Source organism: Ranitomeya variabilis, chromosome 5 (assembly GCF_051348905.1).
Source record: "Ranitomeya variabilis isolate aRanVar5 chromosome 5, aRanVar5.hap1, whole genome shotgun sequence".
Taxonomy (NCBI): domain Eukaryota; kingdom Metazoa; phylum Chordata; class Amphibia; order Anura; family Dendrobatidae; genus Ranitomeya; species Ranitomeya variabilis.
Genome location: NC_135236.1, coordinates 683,106,153 through 683,134,122, shown reverse-complemented (window position 1 = coordinate 683,134,122; position 27,970 = coordinate 683,106,153). Strand labels below are relative to the sequence as shown.

The window sequence follows — 27,970 nt, the reverse complement described above, 5'->3', positions numbered from 1 at the left end:
TACTGTGCAGTGTATATATACAGGAGGAGTGGTACTGTGCAGTGTATATATACAGGAGGAGTGGTACTGTGCAGTGTATATATACAGGAGGAGTGGTACTGCGCAGTGTATATATACAGGAGGAGTGGTACTGTGCAGTGTATATATACAGGAGGAGTGGTACTGTGCAGTGTATATATACAGGAGGAGTGGTACTGTGCAGTGTATATATACAGGGGGAGTGGTACTGTGCAGTGTATATATACAGGAGGAGTGGTACTGTGCAGTGTATATATACAGGAGGAGTGGTACTGCGCAGTGTATATATACAGGAGGAGTGGTACTGTGCAGTGTATATATACAGGAGGAGTGGTACTGTGCAGTGTATATATACAGGAGGAGTGGTACTGCGCAGTGTATATATACAGGAGGAGTGGTACTGTGCAGTGTATATATACAGGGGTGTGGTAGCAGAATGGCGGGAGTGTAATCAGGCAGATCTCACATTGTCAGTGGGTCTTATCTGTGTGCACTGTCACTCATGTGACCTTTCAGCAGTGCCCTCTCTTCTGAGGAGCTGTAGTCTCTGGATGTCTCCCCTGGAGGACTTCTGCACACCAGGAGCATGGTGGGAACCCTGCAGAATTCTGGCTGAGCAGGTGCCATCCGCCGTGTCCAGGTCATTGCTCTGTGGCAGAGTCCCAGGATACACAAATAATCCCTCACGCTCCGCCGCGGACCTGGCACCCGGAGGTGGCGAATATCTGGCAGCCGCTCCCCTTCTGCAATCAAGGTCAATGAACGACGACACCTCGTCCTTCCCGGTGCAGGATGGCGCCATGTTCACTGTTCTCCTGGATCAGCTGCAGAGGGACGGAGACGAGGACCCGAAGCAGCGCAGGAGCAGAACCTGGAGAATATCTAGGGCAGCACCGTGGCTCGGTGGTTAGCACTGTACTATATACAAGGCAGCACCGTGGCTCGGTGGTTAGCACTGTACTATATATAAGGCAGCACCGTGGCTCGGTGGTTAGCACTGTACTATATACAAGGCAGCACCGTGGCTCGGTGGTTAGCACTGTACTATATACAAGGCAGCACCGTGGCTCGGTGGTTAGCACTGTACTATATATAAGGCAGCACCGTGGCTCGGTGGTTAGCACTGTACTATATACAAGGCAGCACCGTGGCTCGGTGGTTAGCACTGTACTATATATAAGGCAGCACCGTGGCTCGGTGGTTAGCACTGTACTATATATAAGGCAGCACTGTGGCTCGGTGGTTAGCACTGTACTATATATAAGGCAGCACCGTGGCTCGGTGGTTAGCACTGTACTATATATAAGGCAGCACCATGGCTCGGTGGTTAGCACTGTACTATATATAAGGCAGCACCGTGGCTCGGTGGTTAGCACTGTACTATATATAAGGCAGCACCGTGGCTCGGTGGTTAGCACTGTACTATATATAAGGCAGCACCGTGGCTCGGTGGTTAGCACTGTACTATATATAAGGCAGCACCGTGGCTCGGTGGTTAGCACTGTACTATATACAAGGCAGCACCGTGGCTCGGTGGTTAGCACTGTACTATATATAAGGCAGCACCGTGGCTCGGTGGTTAGCACTGTACTATATATAAGGCAGCACCGTGGCTCGGTGGTTAGCACTGTACTATATATAAGGCAGCACCGTGGCTCGGTGGTTAGCACTGTACTATATACAAGGCAGCACCGTGGCTCGGTGGTTAGCACTGTACTATATATAAGGCAGCACCGTGGCTCGGTGGTTAGCACTGTACTATATATAAGGCAGCACCGTGGCTCAGTGGTTAGCACTGTACTATATATAAGGCAGCACCGTGGCTCGGTGGTTAGCACTGTACTATATATGGCATCATGGTGGCACAGTGGTTAGCACTGTACTATATATGGAATCATGGTGGCTCAGTGGTTAGTGCTGTACTATATATAGGGCAGCACTGTGGCTAGGTGGTTAGCATTGTACAATATATGTAGATTGTGAGCCCAATGGGAACAGTGATGATGTCTGCACTGCGGACTATGATGGCGCTATATATGTATAATAAAGCTAACCACAGCTGCAGATGATTCTAGGCTCCTGGCAGGATACTGAGCCATGTGGCGGACATGTGTTCCTGCAGAGCACGTGTGTGTCAGTGTACGGAGGGGTTAAATTACTGGCGGATGCAGAGACGGACACATTGTATACAGCAGAGGACAGTGCAGAGCACTTTGTGTATATACTGTGTATATGAGCCCCGCTCCACGCTATATACACAAATGGATCAGTGACACCCAAAGTGTGCAGCCAGCTATCCTCTCTTACCTCCCTGCCGGGTGTGTGATGCCGGCTGTCCTCTCTTATCTCGCTGCCCGGTGTGTGATGCCGGCTGTCCTCTCTCTTACCTCCCTGCCCGGTGTGTGATGCCGGCTGTTCTCCCTTACCTCCCTGCCCGGTGTGTGATGCCGGCTGTCCTCTCTCTTACCTCCCTGCCCGGTGTGTGATGCCGGCTGTTCTCCCTTACCTCCCTGCCCGGTGTGTGATGCCGGCTGTCCTCTCTTACCTCCCTGCCCGGTGTGTGATGCCGGCTGTCCTCTCTCTTACCTCCCTGCCCGGTGTGTGATGCCGGCTGTTCTCCCTTACCTCCCTGCCCGGTGTGTGATGCCGGCTGTCCTCTCTTACCTCCCTGCCCGGTGTGTGATGCCGGCTGTCCTCTCTTACCTCCCTGCCCGGTGTGTGGTGCCGGCTGTCCTCTCTCTTACCTCCCTGCCCGGTATGTGATGCCGGCTGTCCTCTTACCTCCCTGCCCGGTGTGTGGTGCCGGCTGTCCTCCCTTACCTCCCTGCCCGGTGTGTGATGCCGGCTGTCCTCTCTCTTACCTCCCTGCCCGGTATGTGATGCCGGCTGTTCTCCCTTACCTCCCTGCCCGGTGTGTGGTGCCGGCTGTCCTCTCTTACCTCCCTGCCCGGTGTGTGGTGCCGGCTGTCCTCTCTCTTACCTCCCTGCCCGGTATGTGATGCCGGCTGTCCTCCCTTTCCTCCCTGCCCAGTGTGTGGTGCCGGCTGTCCTCTCTCTTACCTCCCTGCCCGGTATGTGATGCCGGCTGTCCTCTTACCTCCCTGCCCGGTGTGTGGTGCCGGCTGTCCTCCCTTACCTCCCTGCCGGGTGTGTGATGCCGGCTGTCCTCTCTTACCTCCCTGCCCGGTGTGTGGTGCCGGCTGTCCTCCCTTACCTCCCTGCCCGGTGTGTGATGCCGGCTGTCCTCTCTTACCTCCCTGCCCGGTGTGTGATGCCGGCTGTCCTCTCTTACCTCCCTGCCCGGTGTGTGGTGCCGGCTGTCCTCTCTTACCTCCCTGCCCGGTGTGTGGTGCCGGCTGTCCTCTCTTACCTCCCTGCCCGGTGTGTGATGCCGGCTGTCCTCTCTTACCTCCCTGCCCGGTGTGTGATGCAGGCTGTCCTCTCTCTTACCTCCCTGCCCGGTGTGTGATGCCGGCTGTCCGGTCTTACCTCCCTGCCCGGTGTGTGATGCCGGCTGTCCTCTCTTACCTCCCTGCCCGGTGTGTGATGCCGGCTGTCCTCTCTTACCTCCCTGCCCGGTGTGTGATGCCGGCTGTCCTCTCTTACCTCCCTGCCGGGTGTGTGATGCCGGCTGTCCTCTCTTACCTCCCTGCCGGGTGTGTGATGCCGGCTGTCCTCTCTTACCTCCCTGCCCGGTGTGTGATGCCGGCTGTCCTCTCTCTTACCTCCCTGCCCGGTGTGTGGTGCCGGCTGTCCTCTCTTACCTCCCTGCCCGGTGTGTGGTGCCGGCTGTCCTCTCTTACCTCCCTGCCCGGTGTGTGGTGCCGGCTGTCCTCTCTCTTACCTCCCTGCCCGGTGTGTGATGCCGGCTGTCCGGTCTTACCTCCCTGCCCGGTGTGTGATGCCGGCTGTCCTCTCTTACCTCCCTGCCCGGTGTGTGATGCCGGCTGTCCTCTCTTACCTCCCTGCCCGGTGTGTGATGCCGGCTGTCCTCTCTTACCTCCCTGCCGGGTGTGTGATGCCGGCTGTCCTCTCTTACCTCCCTGCCCGGTGTGTGATGCCGGCTGTCCTCTCTTACCTCCCTGCCGGGTGTGTGATGCCGGCTGTCCTCTCTTACCTCCCTGCCCGGTGTGTGGTGCCGGCTGTCCTCTCTTACCTCCCTGCCCGGTGTGTGGTGCCGGCTGTCCTCTCTCTTACCTCCATGCTGCTCTCTGCTGGGAGATCCCGGGGACACGTTGCAGAGACCGGAGACTGTGACGGAGCTCAGCCTCTGCCGGAGGATGTCATCAGCCGGGGGTGTGCTCAGCGGTATAGAGCCGGGCATGAGGAGGAGGCGTGCACCCTGCTGACACCCAGCCTGGCACTGAGAAGGCCACCCGGCACCCAGGATACCACCCTGCACTGACTATACCACCCTGCACCCAGGATACCACCCTGCACTGACTGACCACCACCGACTATACCACCCTGCACTGACTCATCCGCACGACTATACCACCCTGCACTGACTATACCACCCTGCACTGACTGACCACCCTGCACTGACTGACCACCACTGACTATACCACCCTGCACTGACTGATCCGCACCGACTATACCACCCTGCACTGACTGACCACCATTGACTATACCACCCTGCACTGACTGACCACTACTGACTATACCACCCTGCACTGACTGATCCGCACCGACTATACCACCCTGCACTGACTGACCACCACTGACTATACCACCCTGCACTGACTGATCCGCACCGACTATACCACCCTGCACCGACTATACCACCCTGCACCGACTATACCACCCTGCACCGACTATACCACCTTGCATTGACTGACCACCACTGACTATACCACCCCACACTGACTGACCACCACTGACTATACCACCCTGCACTGACCACCACTGACTATACCACCCCGCACTGACTGATCCTCACCGACTATACCACCCTGCACTGACTGATCCACACCAACTATACCACCCTGCACTGACTGACCACCACTGACTATACCACCCTGCACTGACTGACCACCACCGACTATACCACCCTGCACTGACTCATCCGCACGACTATACCACCCTGCACTGACTATACCACCCTGCACTGACTGACCACCCCGCACTGACTGATCCTCACCGACTATACCACCCTGCACTGACTGATCCGCACCAACTATACCACCCTGCACTGACTGACCACCACTGACTATACCACCCTGCACTGACTGATCCTCACCGACTATACCACCCTGCACTGACTGATCCGCACCAACTATACCACCCTGCACTGACTGACCACCACTGACTATACCACCCTGCACTGACTGATCCGCACCGACTATACCACCCTGCACTGACTGACCACCACTAACTATACCACCCTGCACTGACTGATCCGCACCGACTATACCACCCTGCACCGACTATACCACCCTGCACCGACTATACCACCTTGCATTGACTGACCACCACTGACTATACCACCCCACACTGACTGACCACCACTGACTATACCACCCTGCACTGACCACCACTGACTATACCACCCCGCACTGACTGATCCTCACCGACTATACCACCCTGCACTGACTGATCTGCACCGACAATACCACCCTGCACTGACTATACCACCCTGCACTGACTGACCACCACTGACTATACCACCCTGCACTGACTGACCACCACTGACTATACCACCCTGCATTGACTGACCACCACTGACTATACCACCCTGCACTGACTGACCACCATTGACTATACCACCCTGCATTGACTGACCACCACTGACTATACCACCCTGCACTGACTGACCACCATTGACTATACCACCCTGCATTGACTGACCACCACTGACTATACGACCCTGCACCGACTATACCGCCCTGCACTGACTATATGACCCTGCACCGACTATACCACCCCGCACTGACTGACCACCACTGACTATACCACCCTGCACTGACTGATCCGCACCGACTATACCACCCTGCACTGACTGACCACCATTGACTATACCACCCTGCACTGACTGACCACTACTGACTATACCACCCTGCACTGACTGATCCGCACCGACTATACCACCCTGCACTGACTGACCACCACTGACTATACCACCCTGCACTGACTGATCCGCACCGACTATACCACCCTGCACCGACTATACCACCCTGCACCGACTATACCACCTTGCATTGACTGACCACCACTGACTATACCACCCCACACTGACTGACCACCACTGACTATACCACCCTGCACTGACCACCACTGACTATACCACCCCGCACTGACTGATCCTCACCGACTATACCACCCTGCACTGACTGATCCGCACCAACTATACCACCCTGCACTGACTGACCACCACTGACTATACCACCCTGCACTGACTGATCCTCACCGACTATACCACCCTGCACTGACTGATCCGCACCAACTATACCACCCTGCACTGACTGACCACCACTGACTATACCACCCTGCACTGACTGATCCGCACCGACTATACCACCCTGCACTGACTGATCCGCACCGACTATACCACCCTGCACTGACTATACCACCCTGCACTGACTGACCACCACTGACTATACCACCCTGCACTGACTGACCACCACTGACTATACCACCCTGCATTGACTGACCACCACTGACTATACCACCCTGCACTGACTGACCACCATTGACTATACCACCCTGCATTGACTGACCACCACTGACTATACGACCCTGCACCGACTATACCGCCCTGCACTGACTGACCACCACTGACTATACCACCATGCACTGACTATATGACCCTGCACCGACTATACCACCCCGCACTGACTGACCACCACTGACTATACCACCATGCACTGACTGACCTGCATTGAGGATACCACCCCACACTGACTAACCTGAGATCTGATTGGTTACCGAGTGCTGTGATTGACACCTTGTATCATCTGCAGTGTCAGATATGAGACACTAGCAAAATAAAGCCGAGTCCACACACGAGCGGCAGCCATTGCTCCCGGTACACATGAACATTATCCTGAAGAACCAAAGGGTCAATAAAATTCAAACTCATCTCCTCCAACATCATCTACCGGGAAGGCGGGAGCCCCCATAAGTCTGATGACCCCCCAAAAAATGTACCCACTCATGGTAAAAAGCCACAAAAGTGGCTCTGGCTGGGTGTAGTAGTCAGTATCCCCCATGTGCGGCTCTGGCTGGGTGTAGTAGTCAGTATCCCCGCCATGTGCGGCTCTGGCTGGGTGTAGTAGTCAGAATCCCCCCCATGTGCGTCTCTGGCTGGGTGTAGTAGTCAGTATCCCCCCCATGTGCGGCTCTGGCTGGGTGTAGTAGTCTGTATCCCCCCATGTGTGGTTCTGGTTGGGTGTAGTAGTCAGTATCCCCCCCATGTGCGGCTCTGGCTGGGTGTAGTAGTCAGTATCCCCGCCATGTGCGGCTCTGGCTGGGTGTAGTAGTCAGAATCCCCCCCATGTGCGGCTCTGGCTGGGTGTAGTAGTCAGTATCCCCCCATGTGCGGCTCTGGCTGGGTGTAGTAGTCTGTATCCCCCCATGTGCGGTTCTGGTTGGGTGTAGTAGTCAGTATCCCCCCCATGTGCGGCTCTGGCTGGGTGTAGTAGTCTGTATCCCCCCATGTGTGGTTCTGGTTGGGTGTAGTAGTCAGTATCCCCCCCCATGTGCGGCTCTGGCTGGGTGTAGTAGTCAGTATCCCCGCCATGTGCGGCTCTGGCTGGGTGTAGTAGTCAGAATCCCCCCCATGTGCGGCTCTGGCTGGGTGTAGTAGTCAGTATCCCCCCATGTGCGGCTCTGGCTGGGTGTAGTAGTCTGTATCCCCCCATGTGCGGTTCTGGTTGGGTGTAGTAGTCAGTATCCCCCCCATGTGTGGTTCTGGCTGGGTGTAGTAGTCTGTAACCCCCCGTGTGTGGCCTGGCTGGGTGTAGTAGTCAGTATCCCCCCCATGTGCGGCTCTGGCTGGGTGTAGTAGTCAGTATCCCCCCGTGTGCGGCTCTGGCTGGGTGTAGTAGTCAGTATCCCCCCATGTGCGGCCCCGGCTGGGTGTAGTAGTCTCTCCTCCCCACCCCTGGCTGCTGTGGCTGGGTGTAGTAGTCCTGCAGTGATTTCTCGGCTACATTGCGCCACACTCAGCATCTGCCTTATATAATCTCTATGGCCGCACCCTCCATTCTCAGGAAGCGCCTTGTGCCAGAAATGCCTGGCGTTCCACCGTCCTCCGCTGCCCTCAGATTCATAATCAAGAGTCAGAGCCAAGATAGTCAGTAATTATAAGACCCCGTCACCACAATCTGGGTCACCTGTGCGTCCCCCAGGGCTCATATCACCGTCTGTCATGGATCCCAGGGAGGATACCTTTATCATCCCCGCCGCTCACACTAATAGGTCATGAACCGGGGTTGTTTGGTTGCCCAGTCCTTTTCTGAAGGGGATTTATCTATATCCCACTTCCCAGTTTCGGTTTGGAACTTGCAGCTCTCTGGCGCCCCCCTTACCCTCAGGTCAGACAGGGTACTGCACCTAGCATAATTAGTCGCCAGAAAGGCTGCCTTACTTTGTACTGGCTATTGGGCACGCTGCAGCGAGGGCGACATAACTACTCCCACTCAGGCGGGCACAATAATTATCAACGTCGCCGTTGCTACAAGGTCTCCCAAACGCACAGGACAAATCCGCAGCCACCAGCTCTGATTTCTTAATAACGGGTCCGGAGCCGACCCAAATTAGTAGCGTAATTCACTTCAGAGGACGTGACCGTACATTATAGAGCAAGGAGAGACAAAGCTAGTAATTTTATATATTTTACTCCAAAAAGGTAGGCAGTGTTTACAAAAGGGTAAAAAGATATTATGAAAGGAGACAAGTATCGTATGTGCTGTACAATTACAAATAAAAAGGGATTAACAGTGAAATTCGACTTACAGTTCTTTCATATCATTCAATGGTACGCCATGTGGTGGCGGGGAGGGGACCTTAACCACTTATCTTCAGGTCAGATTACACAGCCTATCGTAGCTGAATCCCCCAGCAAAAGACACCCCCTTGTCTGGGCTTCTGAGTTTTATACCTTTGCCCAAAACTAAGGATCTCCTAGACTCCCACCCTGGATGACCTCATGAGGTGGGCAGAGCTATGGACTGCACTCCTCTTTCTTGAGTATATGAAAAACCATCATCCCGCATCTCTCTGCGTATGAACCTCGTAGAAAGACATCACCAGTGTCGTTACGCTCAGTGTGACAGGGATTTGTTATTATAGACATACTGGGTGAAGCAGTTCCGTAGTAATCTGTTTCTGGAACCTAGAAAACTCACTGGCTGATTGTTCTACTGAGGCACATGCCAAAAATGTATTTGTCCCACTTCTATCATTAATCAGTGCTATGATATTTATATTTGCAAAGACAAAGGAACCTTGTTTTTTTCTATGTGCTTCTACTTGTATTTTCACTTTAAGGCCATAAAACTTCCTGTGAAGATTACTGGCACGCTGGTCTCACATTACAGCTGTATAACAGGGGGGATGGAGGGGGAAAGGCGAGATCGCACTTAGGCACTCAGAGGAAACTGCAGCTGAGAGCTCTGTATGTGTAACTGAAGTAATAAGAAATTCTTCCTATTTCGTGACACCGTCCTAGAGGGCGCTACTGTGCAATATACCCAGAGTGGGCGGAGCATGGCGCACAGCCCGTGACAGGCTCCTCCCATCTCACTCCCACCAGTCAATCTGTTTTACCCTGAATGCCCCTTTAATAACTGCTTAAAAGACTTTGCATTTCCCTTCCTCACCGTGGTCAAAACTTCTGCTTGCCGACAATGAATGAGAACAGTCTGAAAACCTAAACAGACCTACAGTAGTATTTCTGACAGCTGAGGAATTGTCACAATGTATCCAGTCCGACAGCCAACTGCAGGAATCTAAATATCCTGGACACCAGACTGATACATTGTAACAAACCACCTGGACAGGAGAGATCTGCGCTGATACATTGTAACAAACCACCTGGACAGGAGAGATCTGCGCTGATACATTGTAAAAAACCACCTGGACAGGAGAGATCTGCGCTGATACATTGTAACAAACCACCTGGACAGGAGAGATCTGCGCTGATGCATTGTAACAAACCACCTGGACAGGAGAGATCTGCGCTGATACATTGTAACAAACCACCTGGACAGGAGAGATCTGCACTGATACATTGTAACAAACCACCTGGACAGGAGAGATCTGCGCTGATCACAGATGATTGTCTGCACTGATACATTGTAACAAACCACAAGGACAGGAGAGATCTGCACTGATACATTGTAACAAACCACCAGGACAGGAGAGATCTGCGCTGATCACAGGTGATTGTCTGCACTGATACATTGTAACAAACCACCTGGACAGGAGAGATCTGCGCTGATGCATTGTAACAAACCACCTGGACAGGAGAGTTCTGCACTGATACATTGTAACAAACCACCAGGACAGGAGAGATCTGCGCTGATCACAGGTGATTGTCTGCACTGATACATTGTAACAAACCACAAGGACAGGAGAGATCTGCACTGATACATTGTAACAAACCACCAGGACAGGAGAGATCTGCGCTGATCACAGGTGATTGTCTGCACTGATACATTGTAACAAACCACAAGGACAGGAGATTGTCTGCACTGATACATTGTAACAAACCACAAGGACAGGAGAGATCTGCACTGATACATTGTAACAAACCACCAGGACAGGAGAGATCTGCGCTGATCACAGGTGATTGTCTGCACTGATACATTGTAACAAACCACAAGGACAGGAGATTGTCTGCACTGATACATTGTAACAAACCACCAGGACAGGAGAGATCTGCGTTGATACATTGTAACAAACCACCAGGACAGGAGAGATCTGCGTTGATACATTGTAACAAACCACCAGGACAGGAGAGATCTGCGCTGATACACTGTAACATGAGTTGTCAGCCGCTCTTATATCCGGTGTCAGATCCACTTAAAGTGACGGCGTCTCCGTTATTAGCGCAGTGCTGCCCCCTACTGCCATTATTATTCCGTACACATGGTCCTGGACGGTATTTTTCTAGACAAATTGATTAAAGTGGGCACCATCAATGACTATAGGGATGATACGATAAAGTGGGATCACTTAAATGCATGTGAAAACATAATGTATCCTGAAAACTAGAGAGAAAGTCGCCTTCAGAAAACATAGGGTCACCACAAGATTTAAACAGAATACAAAAGTTTTTTATTTCCAAACCAAAATCACCGCACAAAATGTAAAAACATCTAAAACTTTCCAAACGGAACATATCAGATCCAATATTCAGAATACAGTATTCACAAGAGAGACATCCTGTATATAGCGGTATTACTCGTATAGCCGGGGGGTATATGGATGTTCCGTTTGGAAAGTTTTAGATGTTTTTACTTTTTGTGCAGTGATTTTGGTTTGGAAATAAGAAACTTTTGTATTCTGTTTAAATCTTGTGGCGATCCTATGTTTTATGCAGGCGCCTTTCTCTCTAGTTTGGACGGTATTTTTCTGTGGCAGGACGGGTTCATGGTCAGCGCCAGGACGCCCACCCTCCGCCACCCTCCGCCCTCCGCCGCCTCCTGTCTTTATGGGACTTGTTATTGTGGTGGTGCGATAACGTCAAGGTCCCGAGTGAAAACATTGGCAGCTGTCGGGGGGAGAGGCGGCACACAGCGCACCCACCCCACAGAGTCAACATGGAGGCCGGTCACTGCCATCATTATCTCCAGGACGCAAAACATCGGAGAAATACGACCCACGGAGCAACAGAGCAGCGCTACCAGGTGGTGAAAGTGCGAAACACAAGGCTGCGAAACGCGAGGCTGCGAAACACAAGGCTGCGAAACGCGAGGCTCCAAGAAATCCCAATACAAATCGCAAAAAGCGGAGTCTGCAAATAAGTCATAAATGAGAACGATGGAGGCTGCGTCATGTGATGAGGGGGAGAGCGGTGCAGAAATGGTTAACGCGCTCCCGCTGGGGGGCTGCTCCCGCTGGGGGGCTGCCCCCCAGGACAGCTGTCTCCATTCACCGGAGATTTCAGAGTTTAAATGTCAGATGACATGAAGGTTCAGGATATTATCAGCGGCAGCATGTGCTGCGTACCGGAAACGGTGCCAGCGGCTGTGGCAACCGGCACAATGACCGTTGTGCACAGGGGGTACATAGAAATCATGGGACCCCAGAGCAGAAGACCCCACAGAAAAGAAAAAAATAATATACGGCGAAGTCACAGAAGCGCCTATCCCACAACTATGTCTCCCTGACAAAGTAATGTTACCCCCACTCAGCGTTCCCACGCGTTGTCACCCCTTTCATGGCCCCCCAAAAAGTATGATACCAACAAAAGTGCCCCCCAAAAACAGTATGATACCTTCACAGTGAATTCCTAACCAGCACTCTCCATACGCACAGTGCGATGACCAGACATACCCCCACAAACAGTCTAATGGCCCCCACATAGCCCTCCATATAGTATAATGACCCCCACATAGCCCTGTATATAGTATAATGACCCCCACATAGCCCTGCATATAGTATAATGACCCCCACAGAGCCCTCCAAACAGTCTAATGACCCCCACATAGCCCTACATACAGTCTAATGGCCCACACATAGCCCTCCATATAGTATAATGACCCCCACATAGCCCTGTATATAGTATAATGACCCCCACATAGCCCTACATATAGTATAATGACCCCCACATAGCCCTACATACAGTCTAATGGCCCCCACATAGCCCTGCACATAGTATAATGGCCCCCACATAGCCCTACATACAGTCTAATGGCCCCCACATAGCCCTACATACAGTCTAATGGCCCCCACATAGCCCTACATACAGTCTAATGGCCCCCACATAGCCCTACATACAGTCTAATGACCCCCACATAGCCCTACATACAGTCTAATGGCCCACACATAGCCCTACATACAGTCTAATGACCCCCACATAGCCCTACATACAGTCTAATGACCCCCACATAGCCCTACATACAGTCTAATGGCCCCCACATAGCCCTACATACAGTATAATGACCTCCACATAGCCCTACATATAGTATAATGACCCCCACAGTCTAATGGCCCCCGAAAACAGTCTAATGACCCCCACATAGCCCTCCATATAGTATAATGACCCCCACATAGCCCTGCATATAGTATAATGACCCCCACATAGCCCTGCATATAGTATAATGACCCCCCCGCAGTCTAATGGCCCTCACATACCCCCAAAAACAGTCTAATTGCTCCCACATAGCCCTGCATATAGTATAATGACCCTCACACAGCCCTTCAGTCTAATGGCCCCCACATACCCCCGCAAACAGTCTAATGGCCCCCACATAGCCCTGCATATAGTATAATGGCCCCCACATAGCCCTGCATATAGTATAATGACCCCCGCAGTCTAATGGTCCCTACATAGCACTGCATATAGCATAATGACCCCCACATAGCCCTCAAAAGAGTATAATGACCCCCACATAGCCCTCCAAACAGTATAATGACTCCCACATAGCCCTCCAAACTGTATAATGACCTCCACATAGCCCTACATATAGTATAATGACCCCCACATAGCCCTCCAAACAGTATAATGACCTCCACATAACCCTACATATAGTATAATGACCCCCACAGTCTAATGGCCCCCGAAAACAGTCTAATGACCCCCACATAGCCCTCCATATAGTATAATGACCCCCACATAGCCCTGCATATAGTATAATGACCCCCCTGAAGTCTAATGGCCCCCACATACCCCCGCAAACAGTCTATTGGCCCCCACATACCCCCGCAAACAGTCTACTTGCCCCCACATAGCCCTGCATATAGTATAATGACCCCCACACAGCCCTACATACAGTCTAATGGTCCCCACATAGCCCTGCATATAGTATAATGACCCCCACACAGCCCTCCAGTCTAATGGCCCCCACATAGCCCCACAGTCTAATGGCCCTCACATACCCCCGCAAACAGTCTAATTGCCCCCACATAGCCCTGCATATAGTATAATGACCCCCACACAGCCCTACATACAGTCTAATGGCCCCCACATAGCCGTGCATATAGTATAACTAGACTGTGGCCCGATTCTAACGCATCGGGTATTCTAGAATATGCATGTCCCCGTAGTATATGGACAATGATGATTCCAGAATTCGCGGCAGACTGTGCCGTCGCTGATTGGTCAAGGCAACTTTTATGACATCATCGTCGCCATGGCAACCATTATGACATCTACGTCGATACTGTGCCCGTCGCTGATTGGTCGAGGCCTGGCGGCCTCGACCAATCAGAGACGCGGGATTTCCAGGACAGACAGACAGAAAGACAGACAGACAGACAGACAGACGGAAAAACCCTTAGACAATTATATATATAGATGACCACCACACAGCCCTCCAGTCTAATGGCTCCCACAGTGTAATGGCCCCCACATAGCCCCACAGTCTAATTGCCCCCACATAGCCCTACATACAGTCTAATGGCCCCCACATAGCCCTGCATACAGTCTAATGGCCCCCACATAGCCCTACATACAGTCTAATGGCCCCCACATAGCCCTGCATACAGTCTAATGGCCCCCACATAGCCCTACATACAGTCTAATGACCCCCACATAGCCCTACATACAGTCTAATGACCCCCACATAGCCCTACATACAGTATAATGACCCCCACATAGCCCTACATACAGTCTAATGGCCCCCACAGTCTAATTGCCCCCACATAGCCCTACATACAGTCTAATGGCCCCCACATAGCCCTACATACAGTCTAATGGCCCCCACATAGCCCTGCACATAGTATAATGACCCCCCCCACATAGCCCTACATGCAGTCTAATGGCCCCCACATAGCCCTACATACAGTCTAATGGCACCCACATAGCCCTACATACAGTCTAATGGCCCCCACATAGCCCTACATACAGTTTAATGACCCCCACATAGCCCTACATACAGTCTAATTACCCCTACATAGCCCTACATACAGTTTAATGACCCACACCTAGCCCTACATACAGTTTAATGACCCCCACATAGCCCTACATACAGTTTAATGACTCCCACCTAGCCCTACATACAGTTTAATGGCCCCCACATAGCCCTACATACAGTCTAATGGCCCCCACATAGCCCTACATACAGTCTAATGGCCCCCACATAGCCTTACATACAGTCTAATGGCCCCCACATAGCCCTACATACAGTCTAATGGCCCCCACATAGCCCTACATACAGTCTAATGGCCCCCACATAGCCCTACATACAGTCTAATGGCCCCCACATAGCCCTACATACAGTCTAATGGCCCCCACATAGCCCTACATACAGTCTAATGGCCCCCACATAGCCCTACATACAGTCTAATGGCCCCCACATAGCCCTACATACAGTCTAATGACCCCCCACATAGCCCTACATACAGTCTAATGGCCCACACATAGCCCTACATACAGTCTAATGACCCCCACATAGCCCTACATACAGTCTAATGGCCCCCACCTAGCCCTACATACAGTATAATGGCCCCCACATAGCCCTGCACATAGTATAATGGCCCCACAATACCTTCCAATTAGTACAATGGCCCTCACATAGATCCACAGTCTCATTATTATTATACATTTTTATAGCGCCATTTATTCCATGGAGCTTTACACATGAAAGGGGAAACTATAGACAAGTGCAATAAGGATGAGTAAAACAAGGCACTAAGGGTATGTGCACATGATGCGGATTTCCTGCGGATTCGCAACGTTTTTTTGCTGTGCAGAAACGCTGCAGATCCGCAATTGATTTACAGTACAATGTAAATCAATGAGAAAAAACCCCACTGTGCTGATGGTGTGGAAAATTCCGTGCAGAAACGCTGCGGATTAAAAGAAGTAGCATGTCACTTCTTCTTTGCAGATCTGCAGCGTTTTTGTACCCATTCCATTATAGAAATCCGCAGGGGTAAAAAACGCTGAAAATCCGCAAATAATCAGCAGCAAAACCGCACCAAAAACGCGACAAATCCGCAGCTGCGTTTTCTGCCAAGACGTGCAGAATCCGCACCAGAAATTCCTAAGGCTAATCCGCAACGTGTGCACCTAGCCTAACAGGTACAGGAGGAGAGAGGACCCTGCCGCAAGGACTCACAGTCATTGCCCCCACATAGCCCTCCAATCAGTCTAATGGCCCCCACAAAGGGCTCCAAACAGTCTACTGCCCCCTGTTATCAGCCATTCCTGGCTGAGAATGAAGACGCTATTCCATGAGATGGATCCATGTTGGGATGTATCAGCTGTTGATGGAGCCTGTTCTGTCTGGTGCTGCAGTACCTGATGGTGTCCACATGGTGGCAGCCTCTGAGCAGTGCTTTCCAGGGGGGAGGGGACATCAGGAGTATTTATGGTGCTGAGTGCAGGCACCTGGCTTCTATCCTGCAGATGATGGGAGTCTGAATCCCTGCACATCAGAAGAGAAACTACAGCTCTGGTAAAAGTCCCAATAAAAAAAGAAATGGCCTGTATAATCCCTTCCAGCCGCCCTCATTATAAGAGTATAACGTCACAGTGCTGCTATCCCAGAATGTGTCCTATGGGGGGCGCTGGTCTATTAGTGGGTGTAGGATGTGGCCGTGCACAGATCAGGGTAATCCCAGTGCCCCTGTGTATTATGGTGTAAGCCCCTGTAATGTCTGACGTCTGGGTTCCCCCATAGTTTGTGGATATTGTCGCTGTATCTAATATATCGGTGTCTGTCGGTTCCTCACATTCTTGTCATTCTCATTGTTACCCCTGATACTGTGCTCTGGAAAGAGCTAAAGGAGGACATGGGGCTGAGGCCGTGCAGGTGGGTGATGGCGCCCCCTGTGTGTGTGGCCGAGGGCGCCCCCTGTGCGGGTGGGTGATGGCGTCTCCTGTGCTTATGGCCGAGGCCGCCCCCTGGGCAGGTGGGTGATGGCACCCCTGTGTCTTGCCAAGGGCGCCCCCTGTGTGTGGGTGATGGCACCCCTGTGTGTCTCGCCAAGGGTGCCCCCTGTGTGGGTGGATGATGGCACCCCCTGTGTGGGTGGGTGAGGGTGCTCCTGTGTGGGTGGGTGATGGTGCCCCCTGTGCATCTGGCCGAGGGAGCCCCCTGTGCGGGTGGGTGAGGGCGCTCCTGTGCATTGGCTGAGGTGGCGCCCCCTGTGCGGGTGGGTTAGGATGCTCCTGTGCGTTGGCCGGGGTGGCGCCCCCTGTGCGGGTGGGTGAGGATGCTCCTGTGCGTTGGCTGGGGTGGCGCCCCCTATGCGTGTGGGTGAGGATGCTCCTGTGCGGGTGGGTGAGGATGCTCCTGTGGGTTGGCCGGGGTGGTGCCCCCTATGCGTGTGGGTGAGGATGCTCCTGTGGGTTGGCCGGGGTGGTGCCCCCTATGCGTGTGGGTGAGGATGCTCCTGTGCGTTGGCCGGGGTGGCGCCCCCTGTGCGGGTGGGTGAGGATGCTCCTGTGCGTTGGCCGGGGTGGCGCCCCCTGTGTGGGTGGGTGAGGATGCTCCTGTGCGTTGGCCGGGGTGGCGCCCCCTATGCGGGTGGGTGAGGATGCTCCTGTGCGTTGGCTGAGGTGGCACCCCCTGTGCGGGTGGGTGAGGATGCTCCTGTGCGTTGGCCAGGGTGGCGCCCCCTGTGCAGGTGGGTGAGGATGCTCCTATGCGTTGGCCAGGGTGGCGCCCCCTGTGCGGGTGGGTGAGGATGCTCCTGTGCGTTGGCTGAGGTGGCACCCCCCGTGCGGGTGGGTGAGGATGCTCCTGTGCGTTGGCTGAGGTGGTACCCCCTGTGCGGGTGGGTGAGGATGCTCCTGTGCGTTGGCTGAGGTGGCGCCCCCTGTGCGGGTGGGTGAGGATGCTCCTGTGCGTTGGCTGAGGTGGTACCCCCTGTGCGGGTGGGTGAGGATGCTCCTGTGCGTTGGCTGAGGTGGCACCCCCCGTGCGGGTGGGTGAGAATGCTCCTGTGCGTTGGCCGGGGTGGCGCCCCCTATGCGTGTGGGTGAGGATGCTCCTGTGCGTTGGCCGGGGTGGCGCCCCCTATGCGTGTGGGTGAGAATGCTCCTGTGCGTTGGCCGGGGTGGCGCCCCCTATGCGTGTGGGTGAGGATGCTCCTGTGCGTTGGCCGGGGTGGCGCCCCCTATGCGTGTGGGTGAGGATGCTCCTCTGCGTTGGCCGGGGTGGCGCCCCCTATGCGTGTGGGTGAGGGCGCCCTGCTGCAGCTGCCTCTGATCCTGGGGGACAACAAGCTTCTCATGCATTCCTGCACAATCTGTGGATACTGGGGATTTTCTGCCCTTGTGGCTCCTCCCCCTTCCCCTCCATAGAATCTCACAAGCACCAACTGTCGTCTCCTCTCAGTAATGTCACAATCTGTCTTTACTGAATACAGGGAATTCTGGGAAGTAACGATCCATCCTGGAGGAGAAGCGAGTGACTTTCTGGAGTTATGAAATGACTAAACTGGCGGTCGCTCTGTAAGAGTGGACATGTCCTTGAATTGCCGCTCACATCGGGGGTGGGGGGTGACTTTATTTACTGCTCTCACATGAGAATTGATTTAAGGGGCGCTTCCACCAGGGGATGTTAATGATCTGTATGAGCCGCACTATATGGGGCAATTGTCTCTTATAGGGCTCCCTGGATGCCACATCCAGAGGCAGAAGGCTCTTGGCCCCGCCCCTAGGACTCTTCACACCAGACTTTTGAGCTTATGTAACAACATATTATGGGCGCCCCCTAGTGTCTTCATGGTTTGTCCCAACTTCTTCTGTAGGTAATTAGGAGTAAAGATGGCAGAGTCCGGCTCGGCCTCGAAGCGTCACAACCCGGTGGACAGTATCCGCCGCAAAATCAAAACCATCGAGATGCGAACTCAGGAGTCCAAGCAGTATCTGCAGATCCCCAAGTTCCAGTCCCGGAATTTCGACAGCCCTCAGTCCAGCACCAAGAAGAACCTGGAGGAGGTTCTGAAGAACCAGACCATGAAGAACACCAGCAAGAACCTGATCAGTTTCTCCAGCCCGGGGAACGGCACCACATTTTCACCCACGGTGCAGCAAGTGACGAGCTGCGACTCCCCGTTCAGCACCAAGCTCTACTCCACCTGCACGGCGGCCACGGAGCAGAGCAAAAAGTTGTGGCCCACCTGCGGCTCACAGAGCTGCTCCACCCCGCTGGTCGGACCCCGCGATCCCCTCTTCAAGTTCCAGTCCATCCTCCCTGGTTCCGAGTACAAAAACGTCATCCTGGAAGACCAAGTCCTGCACCCTGACCTCAACTTCTACTGCGGCCGGAAGTCCGATCCGTTCATGCTGAGATCTCCGGTGGTGAAGAGGCTGTCGCTGAGCGAGAGCACAGGTACCGGTCCGTGGTGTCGCCCCCAGGCTTGGGGCCTGACAACTTCTCACAGTGTACAGGTAAGTTGTCAGCAGTGATGCCTGCATGTGCTATAACATCCTGCCGCTGTCCCCTAGGTCTCAGGCGGAGGACGGAGCAGAAGTCGGAGGCAGCCTTGGAGGTCAGCCTGATCTGCGAGGAGGACTTGTTGAATAGCATCTTCCATGCGTGTGACACAGAGCACCGAGGTGGGGAATGGTCCACATGACTGAGCCGCCATATTGTCCTGGAAGTCGCCTGCACCAATCTTGCCCTTTCTCGTGACAGGTAAAGTGGCAGTGTCCAAGATTGTGGATTACCTGAGACACACGACTAGTCGCGGCTCTGAAGATAGCGGCCTCAGCGAGCTGTGCCACATGCTGGACCCCGAGAGGAGGGACATCTCCATGGACCTGGACACCTATCATGCCATCATGAAGGAGTGGGTGGAGGACTGCAGGAACAACGGGTGAGCGAGTGGTGCCATTGTCTGCCCATCATCGGACCCGTGGCTGCTGGGGGCAGAACTTGCGTCTTCACCATTGTAGCTACTTTTTACAGAGCAGAAAACAAAACCAAGGAATCTGTGCTGGCGGAAGACTCCATGATGAAACTGCGCGAGAGTCTCCTGGCCGGTGAGACTGTCTTCATGGCGGTCATTTTACTATGTTCTGTACCACTCCCCGTCACTGCGCCTGGTTGTCCCCTGGTAGTGCGCCGCTCCCCATCACTGCACCTGGTTGTCCCCTGGTAGTGTGCCGCTCGCCATCACTGCGCCTGGTTGTCCTCTGGTAGTGTGCCGCTCCCCATCACTGCACCTGGTTGTCCCCTGGTAGTGTGCCGCTCCCCATCACTGCACCTGGTTGTCTCCTGGTAGTGTGCCGCTCCCCATCACTGCACCTGGTTGGCTACTGGTAGTGTGCCGCTCCCCATCACTGCACCTGGTTGGTTCCTGGTAGTGCACCACTCAAAATCACTGCACCTGGTTGGCTCCTGGTAGTGCGCCGCTCCCCATCACTGCGCCTGGTTGACCCCTGGTAGTGCGCTGCTCCCCATCACTGCGCCTGGTTGACCCCTGGTAGTGCGCCGCTCCCCATCACTGCGCCTGGTTGACCCCTGGTAGTGCGCCGCTCCCCATCACTGCACCTGGTTGGCTCCTGGTAGTGCGCCGCTCCCCATCACTGCACCTGGTTGGCTCCTGGTAGTGCACCGCTCCCCATCACTGCACCTGGTTGGCTCCTGGTAGTGCACCGCTCCCCATCACTGCACCTGGTTGGCTCCTGGTAGTGCACCGCTCCCCATCACTGCACCTGGTTGGCTCCTGGTAGTGCGCCGCTCCCCATGACTGCACCTGGTTGGCTCTTGGTAGTGCGCCACTCCCCATCACTGCACCTTGTTGGTCCCTCCAATACTGTGCATCCAGTCAGTTCACAGTACTACTCTGCACCCACTCGGCCCCAATACTGTGCCACTGCCCCTCTGTCACTACGTCCATTCGGTCCCTGGTCCTGCTCTGCCCACTCTCCGTCAATCTGTCTGCCCGAACCCCGGTGCTCCTCCACTGCCACTCTCCATCACTGTCTGGTTGTCCCCTGGTGCTGCTCCACTGTCGCTCTGTCACTGTCTGCATGGCCCTTGAAGTTACAATACTCCCACTCTGTCCTCTCTGCTTTTGGTGGTGCTCGAATTATGCTCAACCCCGGTGCTGCTTCGCTCTGCATCACTATCCACTCGTCTGTTGTTCTGATCCCACTCTGCTACTGCGCCTGCTCAATGCTTGGTACTACTCCGATCCTGCTCCCCGTCACTCCATCCGCTTGGCCTCCGGTGCAGCTCCACTCCTGCTTTCAGTTATCCTGTCTGGCTTAGCACTTGGGGCTGCTTTGCTCCCGCTCTCTGACTGCGCCCACTCTGCCCCCGGAGCGGTCCCGCTGTCTGTGACTGCGCCCACTCTGCCCCCGGAGCGGTCCCGCTGTCTGTGACTGCGCCCACTCTGCCCCCGGAGCGGTCCCGCTGTCTGTGACTGCGCCCACTCTGCCCCCGGAGCGGTCCCGCTGTCTGTGACTGCGCCCACTCTGTCCCCGGAGCGGTCCCTGTTGTGAATTCTGTTGTGGGTTCTGCTTTTGGGCTCCCTCCGGTGGTTATAAGTGGTAGTGCTGCTGTTTGTCCTTCACAGCAGTCATCAGGTGCTTCCACTTTGGACGGGGCTATTTAGTCTGGCTTCACCCTTTAGTGAGTGCCAGTTGTCCATTGTTTTCTGGAGGATTCACATCTCTGCTTGGTTTCTCCTTCTGGATTGTCCAAATCATCAAAAATAAGTCCTGGCTTTGTTTTTGCAGTCCACATGCGGTGGACTTTATAGTTCAGTGAATTGCTATGTTTTTTTTCTTGTCCAGCTTTGTCTGTGTAAGGATTTATTCAGCCAAGCTGGAAGCTCTGGAGTCGCAGAGTTACCCTCCATGCCTTTAGTTAGGTGTGGAGATTTTTGTATTCTCTGTGGTGGATTTTTGTAGTATTTTAATACTGACCGCACAGTACTCTGTCCTGTCTTTTCTTTCTAGGTAGCGTGGCCTCCTTTGCTAAATTCTGTTTTCAGTCTGCGTTTGTAATTTCCCTCTCCTCTCAGTCAATATTTGTGGGGGGGCTGTCTTTCCTTTGGGGATTTTCTCTGAGGCAAGATAGTTTTCCTGTTTCTTTCTTTAGGGGTAATTAGTCCTCCGGCTGTGACGAGGTGTCGAGGGAGTGACAGGAACATCCCACGGCTACTTATAGTTGCGGTGTTAAGTTCAGGGTCTGCGGTCAGTATAGAGGCCACCTACTCCAGAGCTCGTCCTTGCTGCTCCTAGGCCACCAGATCATAACAGTACAACTGGCCAACAATGAGTTAACCGCATCTCAAAAGAAGGGAAAGAAAGTGCTGAGCCATTTTTTTTCTGTACTCTGTTGTGTTTTTTTTTTCCCTCTTCACCTCTGGGTGGCTCAAGAGTTAGGCGCTGACATGGATGTTCAGGGACTTGCTTCTCGGGTGGATCAACTTGCTGCTAGAGTACAGGGTATTTCTGATTATATCGTGCAGACTCCTGTTTTAGAGCCTAGAATTCCTACCCCCGATCTGTTTTTTGGGGACAGGTCCAAATTTTTGAGCTTTAAAAATAACTGTAAACTGTTTTTTGCTCTTAAGCCCCGTTCCTCTGGTGATCCCATCCAGCAGGTAAAAATTGTCATTTCTCTGTTGCGTGGTGACCCCCAGGATTGGGCATTTGCCCTGGAACCTGGGAATCCGGCGTTGCTTAATGTAGACACCTTTTTTCAGGCGCTTGGGTTATTGTATGACGAACCTAATTCAGTGGATCATGCTGATAAGACCTTGTTGGCCCTGTCTCAGGGTCAAGAAGCGGCAGAATCATATTGCCAGAAATTTAGAAAATGGTCTGTGCTGACTAAATGGAATGAGGATGCCTTGGCGGCAATTTTCAGAAAGGGTCTTTCTGAATCTGTTAAAAATGTTATGGTGGGCTTCCCCACGCCTGCAGGTCTGAGTGATTCTATGTCTCTGGCCATTCAGATTGATCTGCGCTTGCGCGAGCGCAGAGTTGTGCACACTATGGCATTGTCTTCCGAGCGGAGTCCTGAGCCTATGCAGCGTGATAGGATTGTGTCTAGAGCTGAACGCCAAGGATTCAGACGTCAGAATAGGTTGTGCTTTTACTGCGGCGATTCTGCTCATGTTATTTCTGATTGCCCTAAGCGTACCAAGAGAATCGCTAGTTCTGTTACCATCAGTACTGTACAACCTAAATTTCTGTTATCTGTGACCCTGATCTGCTCATTATCGTCATTTTCTGTCATGGCATTTGTGGATTCAGGCGCCGCTTTAAATTTAATGGACTTAGAATTTGCCAGACGTTGTGGTTTCACCTTGCAGCTTTTGCAGAGTCCTATTCCTTTGAGGGGGATTGATGCTACACCGTTGGCTAAAAATAAACCCCAGTTTTGGACACAGGTGACCATGTGCATGGCGCCAGCCCATCAGGAAGATTGTCGTTTTCTGGTGTTGCATCATTTGCATGATGCTATTGTGCTGGGTTTCCCGTGGTTACAGGTACATAATCCTGTGTTGGATTGGAAATCTATGTCTGTGACTAGTCGGGGTTGTCGGGGTTCATAATGACGTTCCTCTGATGTCAATTTCCTCCTCCCCCTCTTCTGAAATTCCTGAGTTTTTGTCGGATTTCCAGGATGTTTTCGATGAGCCCAAGTCCAGTTCCCTTCCACCGCATAGGGACTGTGATTGTGCTATTGACTTGATTCCAGGTTGTAAGTTTCCTAAGGGCCGACTTTTCAACCTGTCTGTGCCTGAACATACCGCCATGCGGAGTTATGTTAAGGAGTCCTTGGAGAAGGGGCATATTCGGCCATCTTCTTCACCATTGGGAGCAGGTTTTTTTTTTTTTTGTTGGCAAGGATGGCTCCTTGAGACCCTGTATTGATTATCGCCTCTTGAATAAGATCACGGTCAAGTTTCAATACCCTTTACCTTTGCTTTCTGATTTGTTTGCCAGGATTAAGGGGGCTAGTTGGTTTACTAAGATTGACCTTCGAGGGGCATATAATCTTGTTCGTATTAAGCAGGGTGATGAATGGAAAACTGCATTTAATACGCCCGAAGGCCATTTTGAATACCTTGTGATGCCTTTCGGGCTCTCTAATGCTCCTTCTGTATTTCAGTCCTTCATGCATGATATCTTCCGGAATTATCTTGATAAATTCATGATTGTATATTTGGATGACATCTTAATTTTTTCCGATGATTGGGAGTCTCATGTGAAACAGGTCAGGATGGTATTTCAGATCCTTCGTGCTAATGCCTTGTTTGTGAAGGGGTCGAAGTGCCTCTTTGGAGTACAGAAGGTTTCTTTTTTGGGCTTCATTTTTTCTCCATCACCTATAGAAATGGATCCGGTTAAGGTTCAGGCCATTCATGATTGGATCCAGCCCACATCCGTGAAGAGCCTTCAGAAATTTTTGGGCTTTGCTAATTTTTATCGCCGTTTCATTGCCAACTTCTCCAGTGTGGTTAAACCCCTGACCGATTTGACGAGGAAGGGCGCTGATGTAGCTAATTGGTCCTCTGAGGCTGTTTCTGCCTTTCAGGAGCTTAAGCGCCGATTTACTTCTGCCCCTGTGTTGCGTCAGCCGGATGTTTCTCTTCCATTTCAGGTTGAGGTTGACGCTTCTGAGATTGGGGCAGGGGCCGTTTTGTCTCAGAGGAATTCTGATGGTTCCTTGATGAAACCGTGTGCCTTCTTTTCCCGAAAGTTTTCGCCTGCGGAACGCAATTATGATGTCGGCAATCGGGAGTTGTTGGCTATGAAGTGGGCATTTGAGGAGTGGCGACATTGGCTCGAGGGAGCTAAGCACCGTATTGTGGTCCTGACCGATCATAAGAATCTGATTTACCTCGAGTCTGCCAAGCGGCTGAATCCTAGACAGGCCCGATGGTCCCTGTTTTTCTCCCGTTTTGATTTTGTTGTCTCGTATCTTCCGGGTTCTAAGAATATTAAGGCTGATGCCCTCTCTAGGAGTTTCTTGCCTGATTCCCCTGGGATTCTTGAGCCGGTTGGTATTCTTAAGGAGGGGGTGATTCTTTCTGCCATCTCCCCTGATTTACGGCGGGTTCTTCAGGAGTTTCAGGCTGATAAACCTGATCGCTGTCCAGCGGGGAAACTGTTTGTTCCTGACAGATGGACTAGTAGAGTGATTTCTGAGGTTCACTGTTCTGTGTTGGCTGGCCATCCTGGGATTTTTGGTACCAGAGGTTTGGTTGGTAGGTCCTTTTGGTGGCCTTCTTTGTCACGGGATGTGCGTTCTTTTGTGCAGTCCTGTGGGACTTGTGCGCGGGCCAAGCCTTGCTGTTCCCGCGCTAGTGGGTTGCTTTTGCCTTTGCCGGTCCCTGAGAGGCCTTGGACGCATATTTCTATGGATTTTATTTCGGATCTTCCGGTTTCCCAGAGGATGTCTGTTATCTGGGTGGTCTGTGACCGGTTTTCTAAGATGGTTCATTTGGTACCTTTGCCTAAGTTGCCTTCCTCTTCTGAGTTGGTTCCGTTGTTTTTTCAGCATGTGGTTCGTTTGCATGGCATTCCGGAGAATATTGTGTCCAATAGAGGTTCCCAGTTTGTTTCCAGGTTTTGGCGGGCCTTTTGTGCTAGGCTGGGCATTGATTTGTCTTTTTCTTCCGCATTTCATCCTCAGACAAACGGCCAAACCGAACGAACTAACCAGACTTTGGAAACTTATTTGAGATGCTTTGTGTCTGCTGATCAGGATGATTGGGTGGCTTTCTTGCCATTGGCCGAGTTTGCCCTTAATAATCGGGCTAGTTCTGCTACCTTGGTGTCACCATTCTTTTGTAATTCTGGGTTTCATCCTCGTTCTTCTTCAGGGCAGGTTGAGTCTTCTGATTGTCCTGGGGTGGACTCTGTGGTTGACAGGTTGCAGCAGATTTGGGCTCATGTTGTTGACAATTTGGTGTTGTCTCAGGAGGAGGCTCAGCGTTTTGCTAACCGTCGTCGGCTTGTGGGTTCCCGGCTTCGGGTTGGGGATTTGGTCTGGTTGTCTTCTCGTCATGTTTCTATGAAGGTTTCTTCCCCGAAGTTCAAGCCTCGGTTTATTGGCCCTTATAGGATTTCTGAGATTATCAATCCAGTGTCTCTTTTTGTTTGGCCTTTCCAGCCTCTTTTTCCATCCATAATGTTTTTCATAGATCTTTGTTGCGGAAATATGTGGTGCCCGTGGTTCCCTCTGTTGATCCTCCTGCCCCGGTGTTGATTGATGGGGAGTTGGAGTATGTTGTGGAGAAGATCTTGGATTCTCGTTTTTCTAGACGGAGGCTTCAGTATCTTGTCAAGTGGAAGGGTTATGGCCAGGAGGATAATTCTTGGGTTGTTGCCTCCGATGTTCATGCTGACGATTTGGTTCGTGCCTTCCATTTGGCTCGTCCGGATCGGCCTGGGGGCTCTGGTGAGGGTTCGGTGACCCCTCCTCAAGGGGGGAGTACTGTTGTGAATTCTGTTGTGGGTTCTGCTCTTGGGCTCCCTCCGGTGGTTATAAGTGGTAGTGCTGCTGTTTGTCCTTCACAGCAGTCATCAGGTGCTTCCACTTTGGACGGGGCTATTTAGTCTGGCTTCACCCTTTAGTGAGTGCCAGTTGTCCATTGTTTTTCTGGAGGATTCACATCTCTGCTTGGTTTCTCCTTCTGGATTGTCCAAATCATCAAAGATAAGTCCTGGCTTTGTTTTTGCAGTCCACATGCGGTGGACTTAATAGTTCAGTGAATTGCTATGTTTTTTCTTGTCCAGCTTTGTCTGTGTAAGGATTTATTCAGCCAAGCTGGAAGCTCTGGAGTCGCAGAGTTACCCTCCATGCCTTTAGTTAGGTGTGGAGATTTTTGTATTCTCTGTGGTGGATTTTTGTAGTATTTTAATACTGACCGCACAGTACTCTGTCCTGTCTTTTCTTTGTAGGTAGCGTGGCCTCCTTTGCTAAATTCTGTTTTCAGTCTGCGTTTGTAATTTCCCTTTCTTCTCAGTCAATATTTGTGGGGGGCTGTCTTTCCTTTGGGGATTTTCTCTGAGGCAAGATAGTTTTCCTGTTTCTTTCTTTAGGGGTAATTAGTCCTCCGGCTGTGACGAGGTGTCGAGGGAGTGACAGGAACATCCCATGGCTACTTATAGTTGCGGTGTTAAGTTCAGGGTCTGCGGTCAGTATAGAGGCCACCTACTCCAGAGCTCGTCCATGCTGCTCCTAGGTCACCAGATCATAACAGGTCCCACTGTCTGTGACTCCATCCGCTTGGACTCCGGTGCAGCTCCACTCCTGCTTTCAGTTATCCTGTCTGGCTTAGCACTCGGGGCTGCTTTGCTCCCGCTCTCTGACTGCGCCCACTCTGCCCCCGGAGCGGTCCCGCTGTCTGTGACTGCGCCCACTCTGCCCCCGGAGCGGTCCCGCTGTCTGTGACTGCACTCACTCTGCCCCCGGAGCGGTCCCGCTGTCTGTGACTGCGCCCACTCTGCCCCCGGAGCGGTCCCGCTGTCTGTGACTGCGCCCACTCTGCCCCCGGAGCGGTCCCGCTGTCTGTGACTGCGCCCACTCGGTGCTTTGCTATATTTCTACACTGAATGTTCAGATAAATGATTGATTTTCTGTGTTCAGGGCGCAGAGTCTCTGGCAGCACCATGAACGTGACGTATGGCAGTTTGGAGGCTTTCGGTGGCGACGTGTCCAGAGGAGACCTGTGAGTGGCCGCGTCACCAGTGCACAATGTTACGTGCGGTTCTCTGCCATGCAAACACAAAATATTCAGGAAAGGGCCCGTCACTCCTCACTGCACAAACCTGGCCCCCGCCCTGAAGAAATGTGGAGCAATAAGAGGGGTCTCAGCCCAGGATGTCCCCATTAGTTACAGCAGGACCCCGACT

The 27,970-nt window shown here is 52.7% G+C and overlaps 2 protein-coding genes across 3 annotated transcripts in view; one reads left to right on the top strand and one right to left on the bottom strand.

Annotated features, from left to right (window-relative positions):
* Positions 1 to 4,324, bottom strand: part of BCAT1 (branched chain amino acid transaminase 1) — a 57,878-nt gene extending 53,554 nt beyond the window's left edge. The window contains exon 1 of the mRNA XM_077267197.1: positions 4,216 to 4,324. Coding sequence (XP_077123312.1) covers positions 4,216 to 4,221 — 6 coding nt within the window. The 5' untranslated portion in view covers positions 4,222 to 4,324. The remainder of the gene's footprint in view (positions 1 to 4,215) is intronic.
* The window catches only part of IRAG2 (inositol 1,4,5-triphosphate receptor associated 2), a 101,272-nt gene that overhangs the window by 21,972 nt on the left and 51,330 nt on the right, over positions 1 to 27,970 (top strand). Inside the window, exons 1-6 of one of the 2 annotated variants that reach the window (XM_077267188.1) lie at positions 16,526 to 16,586; positions 18,889 to 19,472; positions 19,589 to 19,699; positions 19,779 to 19,959; positions 20,052 to 20,125; positions 27,705 to 27,786. In XM_077267188.1, the coding sequence (XP_077123303.1) occupies positions 18,905 to 19,472; positions 19,589 to 19,699; positions 19,779 to 19,959; positions 20,052 to 20,125; positions 27,705 to 27,786 (1,016 nt within the window). In that variant the 5' untranslated portion in view covers positions 16,526 to 16,586; positions 18,889 to 18,904. Of the gene's footprint in view, positions 1 to 16,525; positions 16,587 to 18,888; positions 19,473 to 19,588; positions 19,700 to 19,778; positions 19,960 to 20,051; positions 20,126 to 27,704; positions 27,787 to 27,970 lie in introns of those variants that run through there. The other variant, XM_077267189.1, reaches the window with a different exon arrangement.